This window comes from Callionymus lyra, chromosome 13 (assembly GCF_982586985.1).
Source record: "Callionymus lyra chromosome 13, fCalLyr1.hap1.1, whole genome shotgun sequence".
Lineage (NCBI taxonomy): Eukaryota > Metazoa > Chordata > Actinopteri > Syngnathiformes > Callionymidae > Callionymus > Callionymus lyra.
Genome location: NC_141830.1, coordinates 2,337,427 through 2,350,962, shown reverse-complemented (window position 1 = coordinate 2,350,962; position 13,536 = coordinate 2,337,427). Strand labels below are relative to the sequence as shown.

At 44.3% G+C, this 13,536-nt stretch overlaps 1 protein-coding gene across 1 annotated transcript; it reads left to right on the top strand.

The window, feature by feature from the left end:
• The first annotated feature begins 3,365 nt into the window (after window positions 1-3,365).
• LOC148066966 (hydroperoxide isomerase ALOXE3-like) lies at window positions 3,366-11,903 on the top strand. Its single transcript, XM_087805994.1, has 16 exons — window positions 3,366-3,649; window positions 3,716-3,878; window positions 4,077-4,124; window positions 4,426-4,630; window positions 4,692-4,773; window positions 4,832-4,951; window positions 5,013-5,116; window positions 8,719-8,891; window positions 8,959-9,102; window positions 9,164-9,367; window positions 10,449-10,535; window positions 10,606-10,772; window positions 10,890-11,011; window positions 11,077-11,177; window positions 11,241-11,411; window positions 11,481-11,903. The coding sequence occupies exons 2-16, from the start codon at window positions 3,732-3,734 to the stop codon at window positions 11,658-11,660; spliced, it is 2,055 nt and encodes a 684-aa protein (XP_087662120.1). The 5' UTR covers window positions 3,366-3,649; window positions 3,716-3,731; the 3' UTR covers window positions 11,661-11,903.
• Window positions 11,904-13,536: the final 1,633 nt, after the last annotated feature.

The following is a 13,536-nucleotide window of genomic DNA, read 5'->3' as shown; positions in this document are numbered from 1 at the left end:
GAAGCTGTAGCCCCTCAGACCCATGACGCAAAACATTAAGTAGACAATGAAAGGACATTAAAAATAAATAAAAAATAAAAAGAATCAAAAAAATGAAATAAACAATCAACAATACGTAAATAATGAACTAATAAACAGAATATCAACCAAACAAACACAGTGGGTGCAAGCGGAAGTGAGAGTGATGGTAGGACAGTCTCCTGAGAGTCTGGTGGAACAAGCTTAAACCTGCTGGTTCTGGCCTGAAGACTGTCTCCTCCCTGACGGCAGCAGCTGAAGAGGCTGTGGGACGAGTGAGTGGTGATGCTGATGCTGGTGATCCTGGTGTTATAAATGTCCAGGAGGAGAGAGACACCAATGATCCTCTCAGCTGCTCTCACCATGCGCTGCAGCTTCTTGCGGCAGGACAAGGTGAAGTACAGGTGCTTGTGGGCTTTTTTTGGCCAGTGATGTTGTATTGTGGCTCCAGGACAGATCTTCAGAGACACCCAGGAACATGGTGCTGCTCACCCTCTCCACTGCAGCTTTGTCCATGGTTAGTGGTAGATGCTGGGTGTGCACTCTCCTGAAGTCCACAATGACCTCCTTAGTTTGGTCAGCAGAGTGAAGAGGAGGGGGCTCAGCACACATCCTTGGGGGGGACCTGTGTTCAGTGTGATGGTGCTGGAGGTGTTACTGCCGACCTGCACTGTCTGTGGTCTCCCCGTCAAGAAGTCCAAGTACTGGTTAGTACGTACACTATCCTGATGATACTAACTTCTAGTATACTAAGAGAAGTATGTGATTTGAGACATACTATCTGTGGAGGATTAGTTACTAGTTAGTACGTACACTATCCTGATGCATACTAACTTCTAGTATACTAAGAGAAGTATGTGATTTGAGACATACTATCTGTGGAGGATTAGTTACTAGTTAGTATGTACACTATCCTGATGCATACTAACTTCTAGTATACTAAGAGAAGTATGTGATTTGAGACATACTATCTGTGGAGGATTAGTTACTAGTTAGTACGTACACTATCCTGATGCATACTAACTTCTAGTATATTAAGAGAAGTATGTGATTTGAGACATACTATCTGTGGAGGATTAGTTACTAGTTAGTACGTACACTATCCTGATGCATACTAACTTCTAGTATACTAAGAGAAGTATGTGATTTGAGACATACTATCTGTGAAGGATTAGTTACTAGTTAGTACGTACACTATCCTGATGCATACTAACTTCTAGTATACTAAGAGAAGTATGTGATTTGAGACACACTATCTGTGGAGGATTAGTTACTAGTTAGTACGTACACTATCCTGATGCATACTAACTTCTAGTATACTAAGAGAAGTATGTGATTTGAGACATACTATCTGTGGAGGATTAGTTACTAGTTAGTACGTACACTATCCTGATGCATACTAACTTCTAGTATACTAAGAGAAGTATGTGATTTGAGACATACTATCTGTGTAGGATTAGTTACTAGTTAGTATGTACACTATCCTGATGCATACTAACTTCTAGTATACTAAGAGAAGTATGTGATTTGAGACATACTATCTGTGGAGGATTAGTTACTAGTTAGTGCGTACACTATCCTGATGCATACTAACTTCTAGCATACTAAGAGTAGTATGTGATTTGAGACATACTATCTGTGGAGGATTAGTTACTAGTTAGTACGTACACTATCCTGATGCATACTAACTTCTAGTATACTAAGAGAAGTATGTGATTTGAGACACACTATCTGTGGAGAATTAGTTACTAGTTAGTATGTACACTATCCTGGTGATCCTGGTGTTATAAATGTCCAGGAGGAGAGAGACACCAATGATCCTCTCAGCTGCTCTCACTATGCGCTGCAGCTTCTTGCGGCAGGACACGGTGAAGTACAGGTGCTTGTGGGATTTTTTGGCCAGTGATGTTGTATTGTGGCTCCAGGACAGATCTTCAGAGACACCCAGGAACATGGTGCTGCTCACCCTCTCCACTGCAGCTTTGTCCATGGTTAGTGGTAGATGCTGGGTGTGCACTCTCCTGAAGTCCACAATGACCTCTTTAGTTTTGTCAGCAGAGTGAAGAGGAGGGGGCTCAGCACACATCCTTGGGGGGGACCTGTGTTCAGTGTGATGGTGCTGGAGGTGTTACTGCCGACCCCCAGTGTCTGTGGTCTCCCCGTCAGGAAGTCCAACAGCCAGTTGCACAGGGAGGTGTTGAGTCCCAACTGGTCCAGTTTGAGGATGAGATGCTGATGATGGTGTTGATGCTGAAGTCGATGAACAACATTCTATGAGTCTTTAGTCTCCAGGCGGGTGAGGGCTGAGTGGAGGGCAGCAGAGATGGCAAGGGGGGAGATCAGACTTGTGTCGCAGGACTAGCCACTCAAAGTACTTTATGAGGATGGGAGTGAGTTCGATCAGACGGTAGTCGTTGTAGCTGGAGAGGGACGACTTCTTCGGGACCCGGATGATGGTGGCGGCGGCTTTGAGGCCTGTGGGGACAACAGCTTGTCTCAGTGAGGAGTTGAGGATGTCGGTGACTACATCTGTGAGCTCCTCAGCACAGTCTCTCAGGACGCGACCAGGAATGTTATCAGGACCCTGGTCTCTCCGTGGGTTCGTGCGTCTGAGAGATCGCATGACACTCTCTGGGGATATGGTACAATCAAAACTGAGATGTTTTGGGAAGAACTCAAATGTCACTGACATCAGACGTTAAGGAATTTAACGGCACTTGTGAATAACTTGCTGGGCAGGAAACTCGTCAGGAACGTTTGTCTTATGTGTCTTGATCTTTTAAAGTATATATTTGAACTGTGTGTTGTTTTTGATTGTTAAAGATCTTCGTGACCCTGGTCTAGAAGGATCTTTACAAATAAATATTACTTACTTACTTGATGTGTTGGAAAATTTGTCTAGACTTTTGTAATTACATGAGGAAGAACACACATCAGAGATGATAAGATAAGATTAGTTGTGAAATCAAGTGGAGTAGGAGTGGTCAGTTGAATCTCCCGAGGGCTCCATTGCAAACCGGTTTACCTTTGAAGATGGTGTCGAATAATAGTGTTAAACCAGAAGAAGGTTTATCTTTCTTTCTCTTATTATTATTAAGTTATATCATATTCTAGTAGGAAAATAAATACATTAAGTAAACATGTTAATTGAACTGAGAAAGACTGGCGTCCTGTCCAGGGTGTCCCTCGCCTCTTGCCTGAAGAAGCTGGCATAGACGCCCACATGCAAGAGAATAAACAAGTTAATAATATTATAGATGATGTTGTAATTACAAAATCCCCCCAAAAAACGAAGTTTTTAAAAAGATATAAACAATGTAATAAAATACAAGAATATCTGGGTGTTTTTTATTTGACACTGACTAGAAATACACACAATTTAAAATACATGTTTAAACACAACATAATTAAAGGGTTTCTCACAGTTGGAGCAACGAACTATGAGGCGATCTTCTTGACGTGAGAGGCTGACAAGTGAGGTCGTAAATCAATATTCCTGGAAACAGGTCGTACGACTTGTGAGAACACGCTGCTCTCGGGACTTGATAAAAGACTCAGTCAGTGGTACAGGTCTCTCAAGGACACAGACGAGCTCGAGCACCTGACGCTGATACACATTTGTCGGACTATAGTAAGTGTCAGTGACACTATTGAGCTGAAGGTGATTTATGCCCTTAAACTCTCATCTCCTGCCTAGACTGAGATCGCTGACCATGGCTGAGTACAAGTTGGCAGTAACGACCGGGGACTTGAAGTACTCGGGTACAATGGACCACGTGTTCGTGACTCTGGTCGGAGACGAGGGGGAGAGTGAGCGGACTGAGCTGGACAACTATGGACTGGACTTCATAACTGGGACAGTAAGTTCTGACTAGGTTTCTTCTCTGTTACTGTGAGAACCTTGATTGAATATAGTCTGGAACATTAACGAACGCCATCAATTTAATTGACGACGATGTCTTCACCTCAAAAACCTTGATCTTTGACAATGTCCTATACTTCAAATATCATTCGATTATCATCAGAAAACCAACATATATTGTGTGTCTGTTCTGTAGAAGCAAAACCTGTACCCTGCACAGGGACCCAATGATCTGAGTCTCCAGGTGAGTTCCCTGGTTTCTCATATTTCTGCTGTGAATGAAAGCTAGGCTTGGAAACGATGTTCCTTCACTGGTTCTTCAGTTATCGTCTTCTGAAATCTGGGATCTTAAGGAATCAACACTGACTATAATTCACGTTTGTTTATTGTTGGGACAGGACTTGAGACTGTTTCACTTGGAGTGGGAACAGATTGTATTTATTACGAGTCATCCCTGGTTTATTTGTAGCTCTGACCTGTTGAGATGTTGCTTTAAACCTGCATCAACACGTTTGGTTTGACATGTGACCCTTGATCAACCTCAGGGTGGGTACTATGTGGTGAAAACCCCCAAGTCTCTGGGGAACCTCCTGCTGATCAAGGTGGAGAAGGAGGCGTTCTTCTTTCTGCCAGAAGACGAGTGGTACTGCTCAAAGATCGTGGTCCAGACTCCAGAGGGGGATTCTCTTCTTTTTCCCTGTTACAAGTGGATATCGCGACAGACGCAGTTGGAGCTCCGAGGAGGAAATGGTCAGTATTTGTTTTCTGAAGCTAATCTTGTAGCTACTTAAACATGTTTTTTTTATTCCAGCCACCAGAGTCTTTGAGGAGAACAACCCTCTCCTGGTGGAGCACAGAAAGAAGGAGTTGATCCACAAGAAGAAAACATTTGAGTAAGTTTCTTTTTAAGGTGTCGGCTGAGATTTACAACAACAACTGTTTGTTTCTCAGGTGGAGAGTAACAGATGACGGAGTACCTCACTACAGTCCTCTCGAGGTACCTGAGATACCTTCAGAAATTCGATTTACTCCATCCAAAGATTCTGAAATAAGTCACACAAAAAGGCTGACGTGAGTATTTTTGACTCATTTGCACTTTTATTTATGATTGAATTAACACTTCTTTCTCTAGTGGCTTTGAGCTCAAGTTAAAAGGGCTGTTGGCTTCTAAATCAAAATGGGAGAGCATCGAAGACCTGAAGGAAATCTTCTGGTGCAGAAGGACAACCACATCAGGTACTTAGTTGGTTAACGCTGTTTTTGTCCATATCGGGCATTAGTGACCTTGAACGCAGACCTACTTGTCAACAGCTAATCTGCTAAAATCCCAAAATACTAAAGAAAATAAGGGGAAGCGAATTAACTACGTGCCAGTTTTGGAAGTGAGGTGGAGTTATTGGTGAAAAACAAAAATGCTAAAATTTAGACTTTTTGTTTTGTTTACACTCTTACCCATATGGTCAATTTTTGGCCCACAGACCGTTATTCAAATGAACCTCGGTACGACATGCCACATTGTTCAGAAAAGTCTTGTGATCCGTGCAAGTTACCATGGAACATCCTGCAGTGACCACGTGTGACAGGATTCTTAAGAAGCTCTTATGTGCAATGATCTTCTTACGGGCGCTCTTAAGAACGATGAGGAAGAAAGAAGTGTTTCCAGAATTACTCGTAAGAAGATATTTGACAGAAGGAATTGTAAGATTGAGCCGAATACTCACAGCCTTCTTAGCGACCAAATGCTCAGTGGTCAAGTCGCGTCAGGGAAATGTGTATCGTCCACATCATGGAATAATAAAACCATTGTAAAGCGCTCATAGCTGCAGACCACTGTGGCAGAAACAGACTAGATAGTAGAGAAGAAAAATCCAACACCCATATTTCAGCGCTCTTTCGTAGCGGAACCCTTCTTAAGAACCTTCTTACGTCCTAAAGAACAATGGAATCTGGTAAACGTGGTGGGGTTTAACTCAAGTGTTCAGAAGTTTGGGTGGATTGTAAATCTCTTTCAATTTCTCTGAGTCAACCCTTGGTCCCAATGTTACTGGGTATTTGCATCAAGCCAGTTCCTCCTCAACCTAGTTACCGGTTTAGTACAACAACATCCAGATGCAGCAAAAAAAGGGGCTTGTGAAATTAGCCTTTGGCAGTCGTTACAGTGAATCTTGGAATCTTGCGCAGCCAGTTTAATCAGAACCTTTTTCTTAGGAAGGAACATTTAAAACGACAGCTTCAAGATGAGAAAAACAATCTTTGCCTGGAGCAACCAGTCCGTATAAACAACCAAAGTATTTCCTAAATGTCTCTTAAAGATAATTGAGTCATCTGCTGAAGAATAGAGCAGCTGCAGGATCGAACCAATTCGATTAATGCAGAAAAAGGTTTGGACACCGTTTGTACAAATTATCCATACATTTAGGAAAATAAAGTTAAACAAAAAGTTAAATTCTGTAAAACAAACACAACAGAACTATGCTTTTGTTTGCTTGTTGTTTGTTTGAAACAAAAGTCTATAACCCCTGAGTTATCTATCATAACCTCAGGTTCTGGGCGACGAGGTAAGAGGGCTTCGCACCAATTCGTAGAACCTGAGGTTATGATAGATAACTCAGGGGTTCTACTTCATTGGTGCTCCGCCCTCTAACGGCTTCGCTATTGGTTTAGACCCAAGGCGAAGCCTGACGGGATGAATGTACCCCCAGCTGGACGCCGCTCCTGAAGCAGCATCACTAGGGCCCTGCCAGCCCAGGATCTCTTGCCGGCCTCATGGCCCTCCTGCAGCACTCGACAGGTTCACCTGAGAGAGATGTTAGTAGTGTGCATGTGTTTCCGCCTGTGAGTGTGACGTAGTCACAGGCGTCGTTAGAAACTTTCGCCGCTAATGCTAAGCTAACATGCTCCTCCGTTCATAGACGGTGAGAGTTTCCTCTCAGAACACAGTTCGGAGGAGGTGTTAAGCAAGAGATATAAGCCTGCGTGTCAACGGGGCCCGGGTGTTCTCCAGCGTGTGGAGAACGCCCGGGTCCAAGTCCCGCACAGCTCGTCCCGTGCAGGAACCACACTTTGAGAGGCCGGCCCAGGGCACCGGGGGCCTAAGTGATGGCCCACGGTTCCCTGACCGTCATGCGCACCAGGGAGTCTGGCGCTACCATTGTTAACCTCAGCCCCTCCCGCCTCGTCCTCCGAACTAAGGGGAGGAGGAGCCGCGGAGGAGGGAAGGCAAACAGTAGTCCGGCCGGCCAACTCAAGTGTTTCTAATGACGCCTGTGAATACGTCACACTCACAGGCGGAAACACATGCACACTACTAACATCTCTCTCAGAACGAAACACAGAAACGTCATACGTTCTCTTGTTTTATTCCCGACACATGCCCTTGAATGAATAGGGGGGAGGAGCCCTCGGCCGACGACTCCGCTGCGGCTGCTGCCCCCCCTCCCCCGGCTCACGCTGCGGATCTTGGTGACGCTCACTCGTCACCCGCCGCCGCTGTTACCGATGTTGTTGGTGCTGCTGGGATGGCTGGTCTCTGGTGACGCTTCCCCCCCCCTAGCACCAGATGATGAGGCAGACGAACGGGATCTCCGTCTCCGAGCGCCGTATCCCCGTCGCGCCTCGTCATCACGCCCATGCAGGTGATGGCGGAGCTGCGCCGCCTCCTGCCGGGCCATTCCACTCCATGGTGCATCCGTTCCATGGCGTTTCTCCGCCGAACGTGACGTCATCCATGGCGCCGGGATTTTTTTGACAACGCTCATCGGCGGTCAAACCCCGTCAACGCATGTCAACACGGAAGTGAAGTAAACACAGCTGATCAAGCCGGTCTCGTGGACATTTGCTTATCTGGAAACAAACACACAGACGGTTGAGTCTGTCCTTCATTCGTGTGGACAGACTCCGTTATTACAGTCTCGGCATGACCCGGACGAAGGGGTTTAAAACCTCCTCCGAACTGTGTTCTGAGAGGAAACTCTCGCCGTCTATGAACGGAGGAGCATGTTAGCTTAGCATTAGCGGCGAAAGTTTCTAATGACGCCTGTGACTACGTCACACTCACAGGCGGAAACACATGCACACTACTAACATCTCTTTCAGGTGAACCCGTCGAGTGTTGCAGGAGGGCCATGAGGCCTGCAAGAGATACTTACCTGATCGCTCTCGCATACCTCATGGTCGACTCCACGCAGCGAGCCAGAAGACTCAGATCGACTCATCAGGGTCCAACAACTTTTTTCTTCTTATCACGTTGGAACGTGAGCTTGTCGAGTGCAGCAGACAGGACTGCCATGTTGTTTGTTTTTCTTAAACAACATGGCATTAACCTGTCTTGATCATAATCATGATCTGAGGCGGCGTGGGTCGACAAGCCTCGAACGCTTCCCGTCACTGTCAAAAGCTGTGGGAAGCGCTCGGAAGGCCACACAATCATCACGTGTGATTTGGGCCTAGGCAAACGAAGCAGACATGTGTGTCTCCTCTTCAGGGAGTCTTCGTGCACACATGGTTCACTTCAATATTCATTTGCCATCAGACATTCCACTGTCAGGAGCTTTCTCGCTGAGTTGTAAAAAGGAAGTGCGGCGGGTGTTTCCCGCCTTTATAGGAAGTGGACTGCCCCCTGCTGGGTGGCGAGTTTATTGAGCTTTCTCAGAGACGAGGCGGTGCCTCGGGGTAAACCAATAGCGAAGCCGTTAGAGGGCGGAGCACCAATGAAGTAGAACTATCACTCTTATCTTCAGCAGCAATCCCTTCACGAAACAAGACCACAAAAACTTAAGAACCTAAGAAAACTTCAAAATGCAATTGAAGGTCATATTAAACAACTCTTTGTCGTCTAGAGTACGTTGCCGAGCACTGGAAAGACGATGAGTTCTTTGGGTACCAATTCCTGAACGGATCCAACCCCATGGTAATCAAACGCTGCAAAGAGATTCCTTCCAACTTCCGAGTCACGGAGGAAATGTTGAAGCCGTTTCTGCGAGACGGCAGTTCTCTGCAGAAGGAGCTGAAGGTTGGAGTTTGATTTCCTGGATCTCATTTTCTCTGGGATGTAACCATGTAACAATTTATGCAACCAGGACGGAAATTTATTTATCGTGGACCACAAGAAAATGGAGAAAATAATCACAAGAATCCAAGACGGACAACGTATGCACGTGGTTGACGGATTCTGTTTGTTCTACTTGAACATGAAGAAACAGCTGATGCCAATAGCGATACAGGTAAAAACCCACCAACGTGCTCTTCTATGACTAAGATTCAACAAGTAAATTTTCTCTGCAGCTCTATCAACAACCGTCCGAAAAGAACCCAGTCTTCCTCCCAAGTGACAGCGACACTGATTGGATCCTTGCCAAGATGTTTATCAGAAGTGCTGACGCGATGGACCATCAGATAGTCCATCACCTCATGAACACTCACTACATGGCGGAGGTCTTCACGATCTCCACCCTCCGTAACCTGCCAGGGATTCATCCTCTCTACAAGGTAATAATAAGACAAAGGATATGTTTATCAAGCTGAAACCGGTGAGTGGAAGTAGGTTTTGAGGTCGGATGCAAATAAATAGAAACAATAGGCCACGTGATGGTCTCCACTTAGGCTGGCAAAGCTTTGGCAAGTTGAAGAACAAGAAGACGAAGAGAAAAGGAAAGAAATTAAGAAAATGTTTGTGTGTTCTGTTGACATCTTGAAAAAAGCGATTGTATTCGTGAGATCTGTGTTGTTTCGTAAGAATGGGTTTCCATGTTTCGTAAGAATGGAAACCCATTCTTACGAAACACCAACAACTAACATGGAGCATTGCTCACACTTTTCTCAATATTGAAGGAAAGGTTTCGTGACTTTCACAATATCTAGAACTGACTCAAAGGAACCATTGAGTGATCTGGCACACCCTCTTACTACTATTTGAAAAAACCCACTGATCAAAAAGGAAACCTTTTTTCAAGCCAAGAGGTGTCAACATCGCAAATCAACAATGGACAGGTTTGAAGGTATATTGCAAAACTCCTTTAGATAATAGACACACTTCGCAAGCAGGAAGAGCTAACATCACTCTAGGGTTTAAACTAAACTAAGCTAGCAAAAACTTTTAAGAATATTACTGAAGAGTACTGTGCATACCTCCACCAAGAAGCTCACGTAGAACCCGTTTCAAAAAAATATACAATAAAATCAGGAAACATGTTCAATGACTTGACGTGAAGGCGTTAAAGTGTTGCAAGTCAGCAACATTACTTTTACTGGGATTTCATTGCAGTAGCATCTACCAAAACTTTGTATCATCTGGTTGACTTTAAAAATATTGTTTTACAGTTCATTTTTCAGTTTTTGCTACTTTTGAGCAGTGACCTTGAACAGAAAAAAGCAGTGGTTAGAATCCATAAAAATCAAAAGAAGAATGAACTAAATAAATATTTTTAATCCAGATGAAATCATTTTTCTTTCCTTGTCCCATCATCAACTTTCTCTGAACTTTTTTTCTTACAGAAAGACGGACAGACGTATAATCTGCTGCCGTTACTGCTGAGAGTTTCAAATGACCTTCTTTCTCTTCTCTCTACAGCTTCTTATACCACATTTCCGGGGAACCCTTAATGTGAACGTAGGAGGCCGTGAAGCTCTTCTTGGACCAGGCGCACCTCTCGCAATTGTAAAGACTCAACGGCATCATATAAATGTTAGCCTTTAAAAGTTGTCCTAATTCTTGCGTGTTTTTTTAGTCTTCGCTTGGGGTCGATGGCGTGATGGAGCTCATGAAAAGGTCTCATGCTGAAAACACCTACAGCTCCATGTGCCTGCCAGAGAACATACCAGCACGAGGCCTGGAATCCATCCCCAACTATTACTACAGAGATGATGGGCTGAGGCTGTGGGACATCGTCAACAGGTACGATGTTTGACAAGTTATGTCATAGCTTTGGGATGAAGTGGGTTTAGAGTCTTAATATATGTACTGTGTCCATTATGAAGATCTTCACAACCATTTTTGTTTTTAATGGAGCAGCTTTGTAAGAGCGGTAATAGAACACTTCTACACCTCTGACAAGGATGTCCAAAAGGACACTGAACTCCAGGATTGGATCCATGAGTTATTCGTCCATGGCTTTTTGTCCAGAGAATCCTCAGGTATGAAATGCGTCACTATCACTGGGTGGCAACTGATACCGACCATTGTGCTGACCTGTAAACAGGGATACCTCGCGCCTTCAGTGGAGTCGAGGAAGTGATCAAGTTCGTCACTATGGTGGTATTCACCGTGTCTGCGCAACACGTTGCTGTTAATGGAGGCCAGGTATGATATTCGAGTTGTGACAATTGTCTAAAGTGAAACATAATTACTCCGTTCCAAATGTAGTTTGACTACCTAAGCTTCATCCCGAACGGTTCGCTCCTGCTGAAGGAGCCACCTCCCTCCGTCAAAGGGCAGTCTACCATGGAGGGCATTTTAGAGACCCTCCCAAACATTGGCGAGACGGTCACATTTGTGGCAATGGTGCGCCTGCTCTCAGAAATATACACAGATTTCGTAAGTTTGTCGCACGAGTTTATGGATGTTCTCATCCACACAGATATGCTGATTCTTACTTTTCTGTAGGTACCTCTGGGTCAATATCCTGAGGAACGATTCAACGAACCTGCTGTGAAGATGATGATCAATGAGTTTCAGGCAAAGTTGTCACACTTCAGCGAAGCTGTTGACTCAAGAAACAAGCAGCTGGAGGTCCCGTACACCTACCTGAACCCCGTCAACATCGAGAACAGCACGACCATTTAGAAAGAGGAAGTGCATCAACAGGGTTTTCTTGTCATGTAAATAAGTGATGCAGCAAGAGTTAAACCATGTTTAAATCAAACCTCAGGGGAGTTAAGGGGCTTAAGGTGGCTTTGACCAAGATACTACTTATTATTAGTATTAGTATGAATGAAATTAATCATGTTTATACTCCAACATGTCAATCAATTATTTGTTTGTATTTTATTAAAGACTTGATTTAAAACCTCTTTGACTTCACAAAAATGTCTCAAGAGTTTTCTTTCAAATTAATTAATTATTAAGATATTTCTTTAACTTTACCAGATAGTATTCAACCGACTTAAAAGTCACAGGCAGCAGCATGGTTAACCTACAGTCCAGTTTGATCTTATTCACTCAGATGTTTCATAAAAGCCAACAAGAAGATGCATCTGGGAATACAAACCAAGCACAACAATCAACATTGCATATGAAGGCGAATTCAATTCACTTGCAGTCTGTACCGATAACCGACTTCAGGAGCGTAGATGTGAGGGTCGTTCTAGGCATCAGCAAACTTTCCAGAATGTTGGATTTCAGGTTAAAACCCTTTTGGATCCTAATTCCTTAGAATCCATGCAGGTTAATAGGACTTGTCTCACTCCAGAAGAGAGGGCCCGACGCTTGCATCACGGCCTTTGTCTGTACTGTGGCCTTAAGGGTTATGCCATTGCCCAATGTTCAGTTCGTCCTAGGGGTTCTTTATCTTCGCCTCGCACTTTGGTGAGTCATACTAGTAATTCAAGTCCCCATTCACGTTTTTAACTTGCCTGTCACTCTTGGAGTTAATTCCGTTCTTACAAGTTTTGGTGAACACATTGTCCTTTTAAATAAACTGTAACTTAAACACAGGGGCTGATGAGAATTTTATTCATCATAAATTTGCTGATTAAGTCTCCATTCCACTTTTCAGCCTCGACTCTCCACTACCAGTAAGTGCGTTAGACGGGACACCCATGACCATCATTACGCACCAGACCGTACCACTCTCCCTCACAGTCTCTGGTAATCACAATGAGACTATTTTTTAGTGACCTCTTCTGCTTCTTCACCTATCGTGCTAGGCCTTTCCTTGGCTGCAGTTACACAAACCCCAGATTGATTGGACATCCTCCTCCATCTCGGCCTGGAGTACCTATTGTCACTCGTGCTGTCTTGGTTCAGCTTCTCCCAAGACTGGTACGCCTAATATCTGTTCTCTGTCTCCTAGAGATAGTTCCAAGAATCCTCCTGAATATCTTGACCTGAGCGAGGTATTAAGCAAAGATAAGGCGTTGACCCTACCTCCTCGCTGGCCTAATGATTGCTCTATTGAGCTACTTCCTGGCGCCCCACTTCCTACTAGCCATCTGTATAGTATGTCACGTCCCAAACGGGAAGCCCTGGAGACGTACATTACAGAGTCCCTTGCAGCAGGTCTTATCAGACCCTCCTTCTCTCCACTTGGAGCAGGATTCTTATTTGTCTCAGAGAAGGAAAAGTCCCTACGTCCTTGCATAGACTATTGTGGAGTAAGTGTCCGATCCCCCTAATTGATCCTACTTTTGAACCTCTCAACCAGGCCACGATTTTTACTAAACTAGACCTACGCAATGCATTTGCTAGGTACACAGGAGGGTGACAAGTGGAAGACCGCGTTTAAGACATTTAGAATACCATGTGATACCTTTTGGGCTAACTATCTAATGCTCCTGCAGTGTTCCAAGCACTGATCAATGACGTACTTCGTGACATGCTTAACCAATTTGTCTATGTCTACCAAGATAATATTTTGTTAAACTTACTTCCACCAAGCATCTCTTCTCCTGGACTTCTGACACCGACATTGCTTTCCGCCAATTGAAGGAACGATTCTCCT